This window comes from Microtus pennsylvanicus, chromosome 19, assembly GCF_037038515.1.
Source record: "Microtus pennsylvanicus isolate mMicPen1 chromosome 19, mMicPen1.hap1, whole genome shotgun sequence".
Taxonomy (NCBI): Eukaryota; Metazoa; Chordata; class Mammalia; order Rodentia; family Cricetidae; genus Microtus; species Microtus pennsylvanicus.
Window position 1 is genome coordinate 31,582,695 of NC_134597.1, and position 20,405 is coordinate 31,603,099.

The 20,405-nt window shown below is 47.0% G+C and overlaps 1 protein-coding gene across 4 annotated transcripts in view; it reads right to left on the bottom strand.

Moving 5' to 3' along the window:
• Positions 1–431: 431 nt before the first annotated feature.
• The window catches only part of Kiaa1549 (KIAA1549 ortholog), a 124,312-nt gene continuing 104,338 nt past the window's right edge, over positions 432–20,405 (bottom strand). The window contains exons 16-20 of one of the 4 annotated variants that reach the window (XM_075953396.1): positions 16,295–16,612; positions 12,867–12,913; positions 9,713–9,873; positions 5,050–5,195; positions 432–2,986 (exon numbers count right to left, since the gene is read on the bottom strand). In XM_075953396.1, coding sequence (XP_075809511.1) covers positions 2,732–2,986; positions 5,050–5,195; positions 9,713–9,873; positions 12,867–12,913; positions 16,295–16,612 — 927 coding nt within the window. In that variant the 3' untranslated portion in view covers positions 432–2,731. The remainder of the gene's footprint in view (positions 2,987–5,049; positions 5,196–9,712; positions 9,874–12,866; positions 12,914–16,294; positions 16,613–20,405) is intronic. The other 3 variants (XM_075953393.1, XM_075953395.1, XM_075953394.1) reach the window with 3 other exon arrangements.

A 20,405-nucleotide genomic window follows, 5' to 3' on the forward strand; every position in this document is an offset into this window, starting at 1 on the left:
ACAGAGAAAGTGGTCACTCTGAAGCACACCAGCAGTGAGAGGGGTCACGCTGGGCTCTCAGTGTGGGTCTGACTGCCTACATGTGAACCCAGATACTGGCAGATCACAGCGTAACACACCACCCACGCCAGAACATTCACACAGACGACATCTTTCATGTCCACAGTGACGGAGGCTCCCTCCTCAAGGGGCATTTGCAGGCAGAATCACACTTGATCCTGAGAAGCAGATCCTATGAGGTGTGCAGGGGGAGGCGACATGGTCTTGATGGTAACAAGAACGGCATTCCGAAGGAACCGGACACAAGGGATTAGTAACAAAGGAGACTTCCAAAAAGCATGTCTCCAAGCACGCTGTCCTAAAATGCTGTCTCAGACTTGCAGCAAGTTTGTGTTTCTCAACAGAACTCGTAAAATTAGGAGCAAAGGACAGACATTAAACTTAACTTTTATTTTGGGGTGCTTTAATATGTGGAACACCAAAATTACCCACGTTGAACAGGACGACCGTCTTCAGGGGAGCACACTGGATGAGTGACCGGACACCCGTTGGGCCTGGCATATCCCACAGCAGTTCAAGTGTGGTAAACCTGCCGCAGCAGGTATTTAGGGGAAAGGAGTATAAACTGAGTGTGCTTTCCATAACCAACAACCGAGCGCGGGAGCTCCCAAAAGGTCAGCGTGACAAACTACACCCCACCTTTGGTTGTGACACCCGTTGAAAGGTGTATCTGCTCTAAGAATAAAAACACAGGTAGAATCCCTTTATTGTAATTTCAAAGGCATCGAAATTGCTGTTGTCACCACATCCTCTGACACCGAGGCTTATTTTGGCAGTGTACAAAGGAGATGATCATTCTTAGGATGCTCAGTGTCCAAAACACTCAAGACGCTGGGTGAGAAAGGGCCGTTTATTCTATTCTGTGTTGTAGGATCTGAATTTCTCTCAAGGTGTCATCATAGAATTCTGCCTGAATACTTGAGACTTGTATTTTTGAGTGGCTTGGGAAGAGGATCTTCCAGCGTGGGAAGAGGATACACTAAACCAGGATTAACAAATAAACCCAGAACAGGGTCTCCTCCCTATGCTCTGTAGACTGCGGGCCACCTGAAGATGAGTGTGGGTCCCCTCCTGCATGCTTTCTCATCTGAAGCGTGCACATAAGCACTGGCTGTACCAACTGTGTATCCTGAGATTGACTAAGAAGGGCAGAAATAATTCTGCCACCAGGCACACGGCCTGGGAGCTTGTTCAAGCTGCTCTCGTGTTCTTAAACCTTGCCCAGACATACAGGTTCTGATTAGGCCAACCCTCCCCACCCCAAACTCGACCCCATCATCTGTGTGATGAAGAGGCTCGGGGTGGGACTCCCGTGAGTCTGCAGTGTCCCAGAGTCTCACTTGGGCACCAGAATACAGAATGCCATTGAGAATAATGTCCGAGTCTGAGTGCCCTGACTTCAGGAGTGACCTGCGAGATGACCTCTCTCTAACCCAGAGTAAGACAGTTTTGGGGCAAAAAAAAAATAATAGCAAGATCAGAAATGGGGGAGCTTCCATTTCCTCTGTAGTCTCAAAACCCTGTATTTCTTCGGTCATTACGGAGGCCGATAGGAACATAAGCCCACTTCCAGGCTGGAGCTCAGGGAACCTGACTCAGGACAATCGGGCGGTCCCGAGAATCACTGAAAACAATGTCTGCTTCCGTAAGACTTCTCATTCAAACATAATCTGTGAGCAAACTGTAAGCAAGCTGCCAAGACCTGGCAGCGAGGACACCCAACAGTCTCGTTCTGTAGGATGGACAAGATACGCCGCCATGTCACCAAGGGCTGGCGAGCCCAACGAATAAACAGCAAATACAACTAAGACCGGAAATCTAAACTCTGATATGTATTTTGAATAACCAAATAAATATTAAGCTTCCCCCTCCCCAACGCAGTTCCTTTTTCCTTTTCTTCCCCCCACCCCCAGAACACAACAAAACCGCCAACATCCTCTCCTACGGTAAAAGCCACAGTGGAATCTCACAGACAGAAAGGTGAAGGGCCCTCGGAGCTGTAGCACCAGAAGAAGGAGAAAGAACGCAGGCGATGGCTTTGTCTGGAATCACCAGGCTCCACAACCCGTCACTAGGTTTCTCACCAGTAGCGTTTTAGATTACCAAACAGTCTCAGGGTGTCTTGTTGTTAACGTTGCTATTAAATAAGTTCCCGCGGAGGAAAAGAGGGACCAAGCTGTGACTAAAATGTCTTGAAATCTCTCTTCTCAGGAAGCAGAGCAGCGGATGTGTTGGACGTGCCGGTCAGGCTCCCATGGGAACGCTGCCCCCTCCATCCCTAACCAAACCTATAGGTTTTAATCTTTTGCCTTTGAAAGAAGAGACTAACACGTTTTTGTTAGTTTAGGTCTGGGTTTTGGTTTCTCTCTCTCTCGTGTGTGTGTGTGTGTGTGTGTGTGTGTGTGTGTGTGTGTGTGTGTGTGTGAAGAGCTGGCTCTTGGCCCAAAGTACACACATCTTGACTGAATCCAAGTGGCCACCAAATTGCTAACTCGGCGAAAAACCATGAGTTGTCTTTCTGGCATCTTCTACAATTGCAACTTCTTCCATTCCTCGGGCGGCTTGCCCGGAGATGCTGCTTCCGACTCTTACAAACACCCACTCAGTTGATTTCCTTTTGGTCTTGCTTCCACAGGAAGCAGATACTTGGCAAACCTGCAAGGGAGGCTGATCAGCTGTGGAAGTTCTGTACTGAGCCCTGTTTCTGGGAGAGCCGCAGGAGCTCCTCGCGGATCGCTTTGATGAGGGAGGCGGAGGAATGGCCAGGCTGGAGGTCCTCTGTGGAGCTGGTAGGGTAACCCAGCCCAGGGCCCTGAAGTCCTCGGTGGGCGAGGTTCCCGGGAGGAGCTGAGGGCTCCCTGCCCGAAGTCCTTGGCACCTGAAACAGCGGTGAAGAAGAATACTCTTGATGTCCGAGCATGTGGGTCTGAAAGACATGGTAAATGTTATTACACTTTCCCTGCGGAAACAAAAGAAGAAGCAAATTGACACTGGTCCACGGATGCTAAGCTGTCCTTCTCCCATCTCCCACCAACTCCCTCCGCTCTCCAGTGGTCCAGGGATGCCAAGCTGTTCTCCTCCCATCTCCCTCCGCTCTCCAGCGTGACCCCTGCCACCCAAGTCCCTGTGTGCTGGGTGTGGAGTGAGTGGGTACAGACAGGAGCTGCTCCAGGGCTTCTTGGGGAGAACAGAGAAAGACTAGGAGTTTGAAAGGAAAAGTGGGGGAAACCTACACAGGGTGACATCCCAGAGTGGAGGCAGCTAAGGAACCACTAAAAGGGCACGATGAGAATCCATGCCTCTGTTCTGGCGCCCAGAGAGTATGCATAAGAACATACTGGGACCTCAAGGCTAAGGCCAACCACCAGGTCATTTCCCGTCTCTTCTGTTTTTTGAGTCAGCGTTCTTATCCGTAGGCCCCATCACTTTCTGACCTCCACTCCTCAACTGCTGAGATCACAGGCAAGTTCCTCACACCCACCCTCCTCCTCCGCCTTAGCCAACAGCTATCTGTCATGCGCTCTTAGAACCTTTTTAAAAAGTAGGCTATTTTTACTAGAAGACATTTAGTTTTTCTGATACAGCAGACTATCGATGGATTTGGCATTATTTTGGTAAGAACGATTATATTTTTTCAGTGACTATTTTTCTTTCTTTGCAGTTAAAAGAAAGGATCTCGGATTAGTGAACTCAATCACTGTACAGTTCAGTATGCTAAATCACAGGTCAGTGCACTAAATTATAGGTCAATCAGCATACATGTTTTTACTAAATCAGTGTGCAGGCCAGTACACTAGCTCAGTGTTCTAAATGTGGGGCAAACATGGACTCCTGGCCCTGACTATTTCCACTTCTCACGTCCCCACACCGTGATGAGAGGTACTTCAAGTGAACACTGCTGGACCTAGCAGAAAGCCCACAGTACTTCATAAAATGAAGCCGAGAACAGAACACTTTAAGCAAACACCTGAGGCTATTAAGTCTAGTAAAAGCCTTTTAGTGGAAAACCACACTCTTAGAGTTAAGTTCCTTTCACCAAGTAAAAGCTTCTGATTGGCTGGGCAGTGGTAGTGCACACTGTTAGTCCCAGCAAGGTAGCCGTGTCCACACAGTGAAACCCTGTCTCAAACAAACAAACAAAACAAACAAAAACTTCTAACTATGAGAGGAATTTAATATGGCCAATAATGTTACCATGGCCACCAAGAAGGTAACAGCAATGAGATTAAAACAAAAGCATCTTCAGGTTTGCATTCTCAAAATCAGATTGCTTATGTGAAGATAGAAAATTCTTTAAAAAAATAGTTATTTTCTTTATTTGTGTTTGTGTGTCTCTGTGTGTGCCTGCACATGTCAGTGTGTGTTTGTGTGTATGCATGTGTGTGTGTGTGTGTGTGTGTGTGTGTGTGAGTCACTGTGTTCCCAGTGAGCCCAGAAGAGGGCATCAGATCCATTGGAGCCAAACTTATGTCCAGCTGGAGAGCCACTGGACATGGGTTCTGGTCCTCCCGATTGAACAGCAAATGCTCTTAGCCACTGATGAGCTCTCCAGACCCATAAAATTCTTGAGAAAATAAGAAAAGTCCTGGCAGAGATCAATGGTGCTCACACTGAGCAGCTAGAAACCCAAAGGATGATGGATGCCTTGAAATGCCCCAAGTCATGCACTTAATGCAAAACCATCCCAGATGCTGGTCAAGGTGGGAGTGCCTTCAGCACTGTAGGGTACAGAAAAGGCAAGAGTGTGAAAAGCTACAGTGACCACACCAGAGAAGAAGTCTGGATTTTATTCAGATCCACAACCTGAAACCTGAAACCTGTCTCAAGGAAAATCACGGCCGAGCCACATGTGGAAGGGAGTTTACCAAACTGCAAGCCCAACCAGGCTAAGGCAAGAGGAGTGAAAAGGTGGGAGCCGCAGTTAGCACAGCGTTTAAAAACAGAGTGACCATGTGAGCCCCAGTGGATATCCAAGCCCCAGGTACTCACGGCTTCTCTTCGCCCCGCCTCCTCCTCCCCGTACACAGGCCAGCCTGGTCCCCCGTACTGGCTGCCTCTGCCAGGAGGAATTTCTACGGGCTGGACCCCAATTCTGCTTGCGATTCCCACCTGCGTCAGGTGCTGGATCTGGGAGCCTGGAAGGAACACAGCAGCGACCAGGTCAGCGTCCACAGCACATCAAAGGGAGGCTGCCGAGCATACCTTCAGCTCTGCCCACGGGCTTCTTCGAGGAGAGGGAAAGGCACGTGTTTTTCAAACCCTGTGCTGATCTCAAACATCTCCAGAAGGGTTGTTTCCTAAGAAAGCAGGCGGGAGGGCGGCTTTCCTTCCCCCTGCACATGATGCTGACACAAGGCTCCTAACCCACCGCCGCCGCCATCAGATGTGTGGGGATGAGGGATCACAGCAGGTGACTGGAAAGGGGCAAAGTGCTTTGAGGCTGTAAAGCTGAAGCCTGGCACCTTCCTGCTTGTAAAGTTGAGATTCACAAAGACCCGAATGCTTGATGTGCTTTTTTTTTCTTCCTTAAAAAGCAGGTGATAAAATTACTTCAATCCAGAACACTGAACTTACACTGTATGGTTCCAACAACAGCCACAGCACAAGCAACCCCGCTCGCTAGCTTTCTGTCTGTCTGTCTCTCTCTCTCTCTCTCTCTCTCTCTCTCTCTCTCTCTCTCTCTCTCTCTCTCTCTCGTCAGCATCTGGCACACAGAAACACCCTTACAATGCAATCAAGCAAGAAAAGAATCTTTGTTGTATTTTCTGGTGGCGTGAAGGACCGAGTCCAGGATCTTGTATCTGCTAGGCAAGTGCTCTCTCTACCAGCCAGTGAGCTACATCCCAGCTCCTACAACCCGAGCGCTGTGAAATACAGTACACAGTTCTAAACACTCCTAGGATCATCGAGTTTATCCATGGCACGGAAGCTCTCTGGGGGAGCTTGGGGTCGCGCGGCCTCTCCATTTGGCCCATTATCATGCTGTCCAGTTACCCTCAGCTAACAGACTACATTTCGAAAGGAACTCTTTAATGGTTCTATTTGGACATACGGCAATAACTGATGATCAGGGGAAAAGTCTGGGTCTCAGCCAGGGCAATGAGTTCCACATGAGCCCCGGTCTGCAAACGCAAAGACTGCCGCAGGAGAAAATCATCCACCAACGCCGGCACTGGCGGCTCCACAGACATGGGCTGAGCTCATCTTTAGAGGTTACAGATGTGACCCAGGAAGGGATTACAGCGTACCTTTTGTGTTAAGACACACAGTGGCTAAAATCCTAAGTAGCTCTGACTTTGACTATTGCTTTGATCCCTTAACAAAACAGTGCAGGCTTCCAGCGACTGGGCTTAGAGCCTGGCAGATCCCCACAGCTGACAAGCCCTTGTCCTCCATTGTCCTCCAGAGAGGGCTCTTGCCCCTGCTGGGCCTCAGTTCCTCACATCTTCGGTCAGCAGGGAGGGATATTTCAAGAAACAGGAGATACAAGGCAGATCAAGCACCAAACATGTAGGAGGCAACGGGAGGGTCTTAAATCATTTCAAGCCTTTCTTGATCTCTTTATTTTAAATAGCTGCACATTGCCAGATATGGCGGCACACAGCTATAATCCGGGCACTCAGGAGGCAGAGGCAGGTGGATCTCTGTGAGTTTGAGGGCCAGCCTGGTTATATGGTGAGTTCCAAGACAGCCAGACCAACATAGAGAGAAATAAAATAAGATGACTAAGTAGCCGCATGATTTACTCACTGGGTACCCAAGGAGGTAACATCCCTCTTATTCTTCATGCTCTGAATAATGACGTGCTAAACATCTTGGCGCATGTCATTTTCCCCTCAATATTTTGGATTTGGGAGCAGGGAGACTGTGTATTCCAAGAAAAACAAAACAAAAAACCCTCAAAAGCTCATGAGTCCTACCTCCAAACTGATCCCCAAAAGCCCTCACGACATGATTCTGCTTCCTGTGACCCAGCCCCCCCTCCCCCCGCACTCCTGCCACCTTGCCTTCCCCACCAAGACGAACCCTCCACGCGAGACAAAACAAAGCATTCCTCAAGTTGCTTCCGACTAGCAATGAGAACAGTGACTCAAACAGCCACCAGCAGCCGCAATCCAGAAGAACACCAACAATGCAGCTGACGTGTGACCACACCAAGCGCTGCTTGGACACTTGTCATCTGTTAAACACTCCCAACAACCAAGGGACTCAGCACCAGATGAAAAAGCTGGAGGAAAATTTAATCACCACATTCTTTGTTTGTTTGTTTATCAAGACAGGGTTTCTCTGGGTAGCCCTGGCTGTTCTGGAACTCACTCTGTAGACCAGGCTGACCTCGAACTCAGAGATCCGCCTGCCTCTGTCATCCACATGCTGGGATTAAAGGCATGCGCCACCACTGAAAATCACATTTTTATGAATATAATTTCATGGCTGTTTTTTTTAATCAAATTTATACTTCTCTAGTTTAATTTCGAAACCAGGCTTTCTTCTTAGTTCTTTTATAGAGCAAACACACACATACACACACAAACATATGCACACGCACGCACACACATGTACACACCCTTACACTTCTGTGAATTATTTCTTCCTGTTTTTGCTTATGTCTTCTGAAGGTTCCCTTCTTGTCATTTTGTTTGGTTTGGTTTGGTTTGGATATTTGAGACAGAGTTTCTCTGTCTAACAGCCCTGGCTGTTCTGGAACTCGCTTTGTAGACCAGAATGGCCTCAAACTCACTGAGATACTCAGATTTACCTGTCTCTGCCTCCTGAGTACTGGAATTAAAGGCATGCGCCGCCACCACCTGGCCTTGTCAAGTTTTAGAATCAATCCTCTACAATGAGCCTCTTTCTCATAATCTCTTACAGATTTTCATTATTTTTCTTTTGCTTATCTTTTGAGACAAGGTCTCTATGTAGCTCTGGTTGTCCTGGAACTCATCTGTAAACCAGACTGGTCTTTAACTAACAGAGATCTGCCTGCTTCTGACTTCCAAAGGCTAGAATTAAAGGTGTAGGATATCACACCTGGCTTCTGGTAATTTTTAAAAACATACATTTGATAGTTTGTTGTTGTTAAGAAAAGGTCTCATGTAGCCCAGGCTGGCCTTGAATCCACTACTCAGTCAAGAGTAATTGTGAATTGATCTTCCTACCTCCACCTTCCTAGTGCTGGGACAACATATGTGTACCAACATCCATGGTTACATAGATTTGAGGAATGGCCTTGTGTACACCAGGGAGGTACATTAGGAACTGAGCTACTCCCCAGCCCCACATTTGGTAATTTTCTACAATTAGAAAGTATTTCTAGGAGCTGGAGATGGCTCAGCAGTTAAGAGCACTAACCACTCACTCAGAGAACCTGGGTTCATTTCCTAGTACACACAAAGTGGCTCACATCCCTTTGTAATTCCAAGTTCACAAGACCCAACACCCTCTTCTGGCCTCCTCGGTCACTGCACAATGTCCATAGACAGACGCACAGGAAAAACACCCATACACATCAAATAAAAATAAATAAATCTTAAAAAAAATTCTTCCAATAGATAGCAACATTTTCCATTAAATACATTTGCACAATTTCTAGCTGGGCAATGGTGGCGCACACCTTTAATTGTAGCATTTGGAAGGCAGAGGCAGGAGGATCTCTGTTAGTTCGGGGCCAGCCTGGTCTACAGAGCTAGTTCTAGAACAGCCAGGGTGGTTATACAAAGAGACTGTCTTAGAAAAAAAATTACATAATTTCATCTCATTAGAAATTATCAGAAGACAGATTGTAGTTGAACATTTGACACAACTTCTAAGTTCGTGCTTTTTAAAAAAAACTAAAAATTAATACATATGATTAGGTTAGCACATATGCATGCTGCCGTGATGATAATGGACTAAACCTCTGAACCATAAGCCATCCCCCATTAAATATTTTCCTTTATAAGAAACCACCACACCATGGCCATGGTGTCTCTTCACAGCAATAGAACTTTGACTAAGACATTTAGCAATCACTGAAAATTTTGGAAATGCCTAAACTACTTTCTTGATGACATCTTAGAAGTGTATATGTATTCTGTAGAGAGAAACTTCAGTCTGGCTTCCCAGAGGAGGGAGAGGGAAGGACCAGGGAGGGCAACAGAGTGAATGGGCTTAAAACATACTAAGGTGACTTTGCAAAATATATAAGCAACAAGACGAGGAAGGGAAGGGCCGTGATCTCAAGCAGCTCAGACGCTGGAAACAGGACGCATTCACAAACAGCCCTCACTGGTTCTTCACGAGCTGGAAAGCTATAAAAGTGATTTAGGGGAGCAAAAGTCTGAAGCCTGGGTGAACTGCTATAGTAAACCCCACCGAAGGGTCTCCCAGCTGTTCCGCTTACACCTCTGGCGGGCCAATCAAAGGAGCAGATCATAAAGTATAGCTGTAGGGTACCAGAGATTGCTCAGCAGGTGAAGGTTCTTGGTGCATAATCCTGACCACCTGAGCTGGAGTCCCAACATCTATTTAAAAAAACCAGAGGGGGAAGCACACATCTGTAATCCCAGCATTCTCAGGGAGAGACGGAAGGGAGAGACAGAGCTAGTGGGCCAGCTGGCTTGGCCGCAAGCATCCTACTATGCAGAGAAGCAAGTTCAGTCACTGTACCCACCTGTGGTGCCCCCAACAGGCCGAGGCCGGGCCACGGACGGCATCTCCTCAGAGTAGATCCCTCGGGCAGCAAATGGAGCGTCAGCTGATGACTGTGGCTGTGGGGGCTCAGGGGGGACCAACTCTGAAGACGGCAGCAACCCTGGGCCGAAGCTCGGTCTGCTGGGAGAGCACACCCCTCATCAATACCCCTTACCTGACTCTGGAATTTTAAGCTAGCGCCCTCTACAGGGATTAAGATGGCTTCGTGTAATTCCCTCTCCTCCACTAGAATATAGGGCATTCTCTATTAGTTCAGGGCCCTACCTCAGTACTAAGTCTGCAAGACTGCCATGAGAAGAAAGGGGAGAGGAGGAAAGGGGAGGGGAAGGGAAGGAAAGGAAGGGTAGAGGAGAGGGGAGGCGTGACTGGAGCCTCACTTTTCACTCTGGCTTCCCATGCTGCACCCCAGAAAGATGCAACCCAGACATAAGTTGTTTGATGCTTGCTTTTGGGATTTTGTTTTCAAAAGAAAAACTCCACAGGCAACCTCGCTTTTCCGTCAAGACTGAACACCAGTTTAAGAAGAAGTGTTCTCAAACTTTTAAAGTTCTGAACCACTTTAAACTTAGGGGGACAAAAAACACTACTGAGGGTTCCTAAGAGCTTTTATGTGGGCTCCATCCATAAATATTAGCTTGAATGCGAGTTAAAACTAAGAACATTTAAGAACACTGACTTTAAAAGTCTATTAAAAACACAAGCCTATTACATGCTAGCACAACAATCCGCATGAGCCAAACCATCCGCCCAACCACTCACCTCCCAATTAGTGGAGCGGTGCCTGAGATTTGACTCAAATGCCCTCACAGAGGGCCTCTAGATTCTCATGCATGCTTTCATTATCTAGAGAATACTCTATTCGTTTCTGTAATCAAACCCATGTAGGAAAGCGCTTACATATTTAACACAGTGTATCATCCTTGTATAAATGGCGGGGGGGGGTTAAGTTTGATATGTCTAGTCCAACATGAATGTTGGTTTTTGTACAATGTAAAGTCAACACGTTAAGCTAGGGATACTCCCCCCCAAAAGTGGACAGCACATAAAAATCCAAGTTATGTAGATGCACATGTACATTTGTATTTCTATAAAAGCCCAGTGATAGCAGCTTAACTGTAGATATTTTTTTAAAAAGTGAAAATCAAAATTCCTCCAAACAGCAGTTTCCCATGTATATGATATATTATCTGACATGTGTTACTTTAGGAGTTTCCCGTGTATGTTATATGTCATCTGACGTGTGTTACTTTAGGAGTTTCCCATGTATGTTATATGTCATCTGACGTGTGTTACTTTAGGAGTTTCCCATGTATGTGATATGTCATCTGACGTGTGTTACTTTAGGAGTCTTCCGTGTATGTGATATGTCATCTGACGTGTGTTACTTTAGGAGTTTCCCATGTATGTGATATGTCATCTGACGTGTGTTACTTTAGGAGTTTCCCATGTATGTGATATGTCATCTAACGTGTGTTACTTTAGGAGGATCTGTCTTTACAGAGGATGTTCTTAGAGAAGGAAGGGGGACCCTAACCATCTACCAAGAAATACTCTGACTATCTTGATTCCACACCAAAACACCATGGAATCTGCCACAGGACTCTGGAGGAACTTCCCACACTTTGTCCCATTAAAATCCACTGTTCTGTCTTACGACAACCATCATTGGGAAAATGCAAATTATAAAGAATGGATAGGGACACTCCTAATTTCACAATAGTAAGAAAAAGTTCATCCAGAAAAGCCTGTAGGTGCTCAGACACTGTCAAATTCGCAAGTGTAGATAGAAAGTAACAATGCCTAATTTTCGCTTGAGTAGGAAGACAGATACGTCTTCCTGGACATGTCTGTTACTATCTGACTTAAAAAATTTTGTTGTTGGGCAGTGGTGGCACACATGCCTTTAATTCCAGTACTTGGGAGGCAGAGGCAGGCGGACCTCTGTGAGTTTGAGGCCAGCCTTGTCTACAGAGCTAGTTCCAGGACAGGTTCCAAAGCTACAGAGAAACCCTGTCTCGGAAACCAAAAACAAATTGTTTAGGTTTATTTAATTTCATGTGCATGACTAATTCACCTACATGTATGTATGTGTGGCATGTGCAAACTTTGACACCAGAAGACGGCACTGGGTCCCCAACACTGGAGTTACAGGTGGTTGTCAGTCACCACGCGGGCCCTGGGAACCAAACCCTGATCCTTTGCAAGAACAATAGGTGCCTTAACTGTTGAGCCATCTCTCCAGCCCCCTCACTACCTTTTTAAATGTTTTTCACCACTTGATTTTAAAAATAACTTCTTGCACACAAATATTGTCAACTCGGGTGAGCTGGGCAGGCTCGGAGCTCACTGCCAAAATCCCTCTCCTCTAGGTTTTATTTGGTGAAACTCTGAGCACAAACCGACGTAGTCTCATCAAATGCTGATCTACTCAAACGGCATTTCCCCCCTTTGCCCTCTTTGAAGGAGGACATTTCGTGGCTTGGTTTTTAACATGCTAAGTCACCCTTCCGTTGCTAACCCCCAGACTGGTTGTAATATGATATCCTTTTCATGTATTGCTTCACGTTTGTAAATATCTGGTTTCATATTCTTTCTACCTTTGTTCACAAGTAAAATTGTCCGTAATATTTCCATTTTCACAAGGTCCTTGTTCTTGTTAATCTTCCTTTTCTGGATCTCAAGTCCCTTCCCCATCTCTCATACAGTGGCAGAACTTAAATCCAGCATCATGTGCGTGTGTACCTGTGTAGCTGTGTGTGACCGACCATGTGCTACGGCACACGTGAGATCAGAGGACAGCTTGCTGGAGTCAGTTCTCTTCCTCCTACCGTGCGGGTTCCCGTGACTGAAATCAGGTAGGCAAGCTTGGTGGCAAGCACCTTTATCCACTGAGCCATCTTGCCTGCCCAAGTTCTAACATTTGTGCAATAAGCATTTTGGCCACTGAACAACTTCCCAAATTCCAACAGTTTACTCTTCTGGTTAGATCAAGAAAATACACAACCCAGAGTTTGATAACTATTCAAATTAACTAAAAAATATGTTTGTAAAACTGGAAAAAAAAATCAGCCTGCCTGAGAAAGCCAGGATAGGATTCCTCCTGGAAAGCTTACCTTGGTAATGGGCCTGATGGGGGAGTCATCCCATAGTCCTCATATCTCTGGGGGAAATGGAAAAGAACACAAAAATAAATATTAATACTCATAAAATGACAATAGCAAGCTTAGAAACTTGGGTCAACTTTCAGGAATATTATTATTGTTATGTTGTCATTGAGGAGTGTTTCACTATGCTGCCTTAGTTAGCCCAGACCTTAGTGTGTAGTGCAGGCTAGTCCCAAACTCAAGAGATCTGCCTGTCTCTTCCTCCTGAGTGCTGGGATTAAAGGAGTATACTGCCATACCTAGCAAGGACTGTTTCTGCTTTGTCTGTTGTTGATTTTTGCTTTGAGATAGGGTCTCTAAATAGCCCTGGCTGTCTTGGAACTCACTATGTAGACCAGGCTAGCCTCAAACTCACAGAAATCCACTTTCCTCTACCATCTGACCACTAGGATTAAAGGTACGCGCTCAGAGCCAGGGAAGAACTGTTTTCTTATTATAGCTTAGCATGCAACCGGGGTCCTCCACCAGAAAGCAATAATGCAAGTTTTTCAATTGATTGACTTATTTATAATTTTATTTTATACTCTATGTGTAAGGGTGTTTCGCCTGCATGAACATCTGTGCAGGACATCTATGCCGCGTCGGCAGGGCGAGAAGGCGGCACTGGGTCCCCTAGAACTGGAGTTACAGACAGCTGTGAGCCACCATGTCTAACTGACAGACTGTCTCCCCTCCCATAAGCTGACTGAGCACACTACTGACTGCTTCCCTGACTATGTTTAAGCCTTTTTCATTTCACACCATCCCATTGACAAATCTTGGAATTATTCTGGTGCTACTGGAGCCAATTTTTAGAACCAAAAATTTAAAACTGGGAGATTCAGGCTGTTAGGACATTAAAGGCTTCGGACGGAAAAGGAACGCTTTCGTTTCTTCTGTAAAAATGGAGCAAATGGATGGCTGGTTCATCTAGGCAGGGTCTCATTGACTTAGTAAGAAGCTGCCTGGGGTTGGAGAGATGGCTCAGTGGTTAAGAGCATTGCCTGCTCTTCCAAAGGTCCTGAGTTCAATTCCTGACAACCACATGGTGGCTCACAACCATCTGTAAAGAGGTCTGGTGTCCTCTTCTGGCCTGCAGACATGCATACAGACAGAATATAGTATACATAATAAATATATAAATATTTAGAAAAAAAAGGCTGCCTGGCTGCAGACAGTGTCAAAGAGTACCTCCACACCTGGCCTGGACAAGGGCCTGGATTTAACGCTCACCACTGCCAGATCCATATGCAATCTGGGCTAGGGATGTAGCCCAGTGGCAGATCACTGGTCTGGCACAATGCCAGATCGGAGCATAACTCCCAGCAGTAAGATAAAAGCAACAGTCAAACTGTTTGTCTTCTTTCTTTTCGCTGGACAACATTCCCATAGTTTATTGGGTTAAAATCTTTGTTAGCACAGAAAGTAGTGGATTTCAAGCTGGGTGGTGGTGGAGCACGCCTTTAACCCCAGCATTAGGGAGGCAGAGGCAGGCGGATCTCTGAGTCTGAGGCTAGCCTGGTCTACAGAGTAAGTTCCAGGACAGCCAGGGCTACAGAGGGAAATCCTGTCTTGAAAAACCATTAAGACAAAGGGAAGGAAGAAGGGAAGGAGGAAGGGAGGGAGGGAAGGAGGGAGGGAGGGAGAAAGGAAGGAAGGAAGGAAGGAAGGAAGGAAGGAAGGAAGGAAGGAAGGAAAGAAGGAAGGAAGGAGTGGGATTTCACGGTGGCATTTCACGCCTATGTGTCATTACACTGTGTTCCTTTCTGTTGCTTCCAGCCCTTCCTCCCCTCAAACAGCCTCTGCTCCTGCTTCCGTGTCACCTGCATTGCACTCTCCCCTTCTCTTGGGACCTCTTCCTGCCCCTCACGGTCCCGTTCTACGTCCACGCTCTACATATACATAAACATACAAACCTAGATTCTACACACACGAGAAAGCATGTTATTTATCTTCCTAAGGCTGGCTTATTTGCTTAACATATGACCTCTGGCTCTATCCATGTTCCCACGGAGGTCATTACTGTTCTTTACATCTGGATAAAGTCCCGTTTCCTATGTGCACATCTTCATCTGTCCACCAGCTGACAGGCACGCAGGCTGGTTCCGTTCAGTGGCCACGTGAACCGTGCAACACTTCAGGACCGAGGAGCCACCACGGTGGCCACGTCAGTTTCCATTCCCATCACAGATAAGGGGTCCCGTCTCCCCACATCCACCCCAGCGTTTGTGTCCCCCTGTCTGTCCAGCTGTTCTTCCCTCCCTTCAGACAGGGTCTCGCTATGTAGCTCTGGCTGTGCTAGAAGTCACTATGGAGACCAAGCTAGTTTGAACTCACACTGACCTGCCCGCCTCTACTGAGATTAAAGGCATGCTCCACCACACCTAGCTGACTATCCAGATATGAATCCCTTGTCTCACGTGTTCAGAAGTAGTTTAATATTTATCACTGGAAAGCTATGTTTAGTAGTAAGAACAGTTAACAACTAGATGGGTATTTCTCCCACGTGACATCAGCTGCCCACACTGAGGAATTCTGCATCTCTTGTCATGAAGAAAATAATCTATGTTGAAAGAATCACACGAACCTCAGAGATAAAGATTCCATACATACACATACATATGCACACACACACATTTCTGGAGAGACAGATAGACACCCTCAGGATTACTTTACCTGGGTTTAAAAAAAAAAAATCGGAAAAACCCAACCAGTGAATTTACATTGTCACCTATTAACCTTCCTCCGGAGTTAATAGGAGACAATGCAGTTAGTGCAATCATTTCATCTGAAAGTAGTAGGAAGTAGTATGAGTACTATTTCCGTGAGTGTGACTTGTATGTCCTCAGTGTGATGTGATTTCCGTGAGTGTGGCTTGTATGCCCTCAGTGTGAGTGCCATTTCCATGAATGTGACTTGTATGCCCTCAGTGTGAGTGTGATTTCCGTGAGTGTGACTTTTATAATAAGTATAAATTATGACAACAAAGACAAATGAAAGCCCAAAATGTCAGCTTCCAAGATGGGAAGCTGACATTGCAAATGGTTGTTCTTGTCTGTGCTGGAACTAGCACCTCTGCCCTCCCAGCCTTTGGGACATCTCCAGGACCAGGTGGTCCAATAACAAGTTAAACAATTCGAGTAGTTTCTATGCTGATCCCTTTACAGAATCAACGAGAACACATCCTGACAATGCATCTCCCCTTCGTGACCCCATAATGTAGCTGGGAAGATGCTCTCTACATCACCACCAGCATCCCTCCCACACGAAAGGATGCTTCCTACACTAAGAATTAATTGTAGTAGATCAAACTAAGAAGACCGCCTTCAAGTGCCACAGTTAGGAAACAAAATCCAAGCACCATGCCCTGAAGAGAATTCCAGGAGGCCAGTACTTACGCTGCAGGGGTTGTTGGCCGTCTGGGCTGGACTGTAGAAAGACCCCCACTGCGTGGCTCGCCTCTCTTCCCTGGAAGGGGTGCTGTTCACAGGCAGGCTGGCTGGCACCCCGGGACTGGCTCCCACGGGATTGGTAGGCTGGCTGCTGGGAGCCACGAGGGCGAAGGCGTCATCCAGGAGGGAGTGCATTGTCTGGCGGGCCTCCTCGATGGACGGCTGGGGTGGGATGTACTGCGAGGCCGAGAAGGGCAGGCCTGGATACCTGCTCAGCTCAGCAGAGGACGGCGTGTGCACGTCCGCCGGGAGATCAGGATCAGACTGCACGGGAGGCAAGGAGGACAGTGACACGCATGCTTCCGTGGGGTGGGGCAGAGCGTGAAACAAAATCCTGGCACAAAGGGGAATTTAACAGTGGTCCCGCCGCGTGGGAAAGGGTTCATCTACATAATATGTATCACATTTCGTGGGAGACGAAGACTTTAGGTGGAGAAAAACCAAGTGGGACTATTCAACTATTCAACTCTTCTGTAAAACTCAACTGTGTGAGATGGACTGCAGAACCTGGAGGGAGACATCTTCCCTGAGAGCCTAGGCAGCCGCGCTTCACACTTCCAAGTGTGCACACTACACAAATCCAGTCAACTTTCCATGGGTGTGAAAACCAACAGGAGGAGCCGACTATCAACAGTCAGAAAACACCCTATCTGTGTGTAGGTAATTCAAATAACAGTTTAAAAACGGCTCACCAAGGTAAACAGTGACGAATGTTTGGGAATTACATCTCTAAAGTGGAGGTATTGGAGGTAAGGTATCTAAAGTTTAATGTCCTGTACCCATAGTTTAAGAAGCAAGAATCAGAGAAACTGCATGGCTTTTTTTTTTTCAAACTTTCTTCCTTCTCATTTTATTTATTGAGAAGGATCTTACCATGTAGCCCTGACTGGCCTGAAACTTCCTATGCAGCCCAGGCTGGCCATGAACTTAAGAGATCCACCTGCCTTTGCCTCTGCAGTGCTTGAATTAAAGGTGTGTGCCACCATGTCCAGCTCAAGATTTATTTTATTTTACTGTGTGTGCGCGCGTGTGTGCGTGCATGCGTGCACATGCATACACACTGAGCACTCAGATCCCAGTGGAAGGTGCTCATCTGCACTCCAGAGCCCCAGCCCTCTAGGCCCTTCCCATCTCATCCTCAGTGGTCATACTTTTAAAAGGGGAGAGAGAGGGAGAGGGAGAGGGAGAAAGAGTTTAATTTTTGGAGCAGGACAGACAGGTTCTGACAGTGGGGAGGGTGGTTCCTTTGGGATCTCCGACTCAGGAATCCTACTGGAAACCCGAAAAGAGAGCTTCCCATTCTGTCTCCCCGCTGCCTCTTCACGCCTCAGCCTCTACCGTCAGAATCTGGAAGTCGAGAGTTCTCTTGCCCACATCCCATCTTCTAGCACAGCGCTCCACATGGAGACAGAACTCAACAATGAAAACCTGAGAGTCATAACGTTAAGATTTCCTGAGGCGCTTGCTTGGCTGAGAATTTAAATTCTATTCTGTTGAACTCTAGTCTGCTGAGCCCGTTATGATTCAGGGCTGGTTGGTTCAGACGTGAACAAACACCAACGCACCCCAGAGAGGGCACCAAACCCCCAGTTCTACTCCAGTGTAGCCAATGAGTTTCACTGGGGTGACTTGATGAGAAGTGAGGCTTAGAGGGGCACGGGCAACTGACAGACAGCTGCGCCATCCTGGCAATTATTTTATTTTATTTTTTTTTTTTGGTTTTTCGAGACAGGGTTTCTCTGTGGTTTTGGAGCCTGTCCTGGAACTAGCTCTTGTAGACCAGGCTGGTCTCGAACTCACAGAGATCCGCCTGCCTCTGCCTTCCAAGTGCTGGGATTAAAGGCGTGCGCCACCACCGCCCGGCCATCCTGGCAATTATTAACCCTTATCCGTTCTCCAGAGGGGAGGAGCTTTGGGTTTTCTGGGCCTCCTCATGCGCTCCCTCGCCTGCTTCAGGATAAACACAATGGCTCTGATGGCAAAACGGCAACGGCCATGTCACGCCCAGAGGACCGCGTTTTACGGCAGGTTCCTGCCCCTGTCATTCTTCGGAAGCAAACATGGAGTGCTCTTCTGGCATCGTGGTTCAGGCCCTATGCTGGCTATTTTGCAATCCTTAGTGGGCTCTGAACAAGCAACCTCACATCTGGGTTTAGGTTTGTGCCTGCTGCCTGGTTTAATCATTAATAGCACCGCCTTTCTCTTCCAAGAGCATCTGGTTTGGGGGTCAACAAACTTGTAGTTGCTGTTGTTGTTTTAATGAGATAGGATCTCTCTACCTCCAAACTCTTGGGCTCCAAAAGCCGCCCGGCCGCAGCTGGGCCTACGAATGGGCACCAGCAGGCCTGGTGCCAACAAAAACTTTTAGTCAAGAGCCAGACAATAAATATTTTAGGTTCTGCAAGTCATAAAAGTCTGTTACAACGCACCTCAAAAAGCAGCCAAAGACAGCAGGAAAGCAAGGGCGTGGCTATCCTTATTAAAAAAAGGCCAGTGTTGACCTAAACAGCAGCGGCTGGATGTGGCCCAAGGACAGAAGTCTTCCAGGCCCAAGCCCAAACTAGAGTAGAGACAGGCTAGAAGGGGTTGAGGGTTCTGGAGGGGCAGCCCTCAAGGAGAACTTAGTTTGAGAGGAAGTGGAAAATTCCAGATAATTTAAAACTGTGTAACACACATATGCTCTTGAAGGTAAAAATCTAGCTGGGGAAGGTGAGTTCTGAGAAAGGCGTTATTTTTGAAACAGACATCACAGAATTTTAGGCAGAATCAAAAGTTAAGCAAATATGGAAAGGATTTTCTGAGCAGGGGATCTTTGGAAAGGCAGTCCTAAAGTCCAAGGAGGTTCCGGGAAGGCTCTTGCCACCATCTCCTGGAGGAACCCCAAAAATGGAGAAAAGAAAGGAAGGTCCAAGCCGGGAGCATGGCCTCTGCCTGCAGTCCCGGCACTCGGAAGCTTGCTGGAACTAGGATTGTTGTTCCCCCAAATTAAGTTAAACCCAAAAGGAGGGTCCAGGACACCACAAGGGGAGCCTGACAGTTGGTCATCAGTGAAGATGAATGAGGGAAAGACACATCGCTCCCTACACAGAATTCAACAGGAGGATGGAACTCAAGGGCTGGAAAACAAGGATCTCCAACAGGCTCCCTTGGGAGGACGAGCCTGGGCTGGCCAGGAAAGGTTGTGGGGGAAGGGAAGGGAAGGGAATGTTGTTTCTTCTCCTATGACTAGTTCCACAAAAGCACCTGGTGACTATATGGAAGGCCTACGAGGACAGTTTCTCTAGACCTTCCCAAAATCTACAACAGGACAGGAATGCCCATCTGTTGCAAGAAAATCAAGTAGGTTGTGTGTGTGTGTGTGTGTAGGGGCGTCCTCCCCTATCAGGGTAAGAAACTGCTCGACTCCTCCCAGGGAGCACCGCACTCAGAGCGAGACTTTGACGGTGGCACCTATTATTAGCAGCTCTAGCTCACAAGAACCCTCCAGAGCAGGTTCATGTCATTGAGGGAAAAAGTGGAAGCCTCCAATAAACTTGAGTGACCTGGGGCAACTGTAACTATCACACTGCCGTCTCTGAGGACGCGCTGCTGTTAAGGTCACACAAACAAAGCTGGCTCTCTCAGTTTGCTAGGCACAGTAGGGCTGAGTCTTTACGTTCCCCCTGCGGCCAGAGAACTGTGTCCTTTGGATTCTCCCTCTCTTTCCCAGGGCATCTTTGCCTCTCTTGCCAATGGTCCCTTGAGAAGCGAGGTTTCCTCTTCAACGGAGCCTGTGTGTGCATGTCATCATGTATCAATGTCTGCCTTTATCACTTCAAACCACACTGTGTCCATTTCCATTTGAAAAAAAAGGGTTTTCATTCTTTGATTTCCACTGAGCTCTTTATGGCCACGAAAATTATACGTATGCATGTATGTGTGTATGTATGTATGAAGGTTGAACATCCCTAATCCGAAATCAGAAACGTTTTGAGCTCTGACATGATGCTCAGTTAGGGACTTTGAACACTTCAAGTTGCAGACTTTCCTATCAGGATGCTCAACTGGTAAAGTTTGC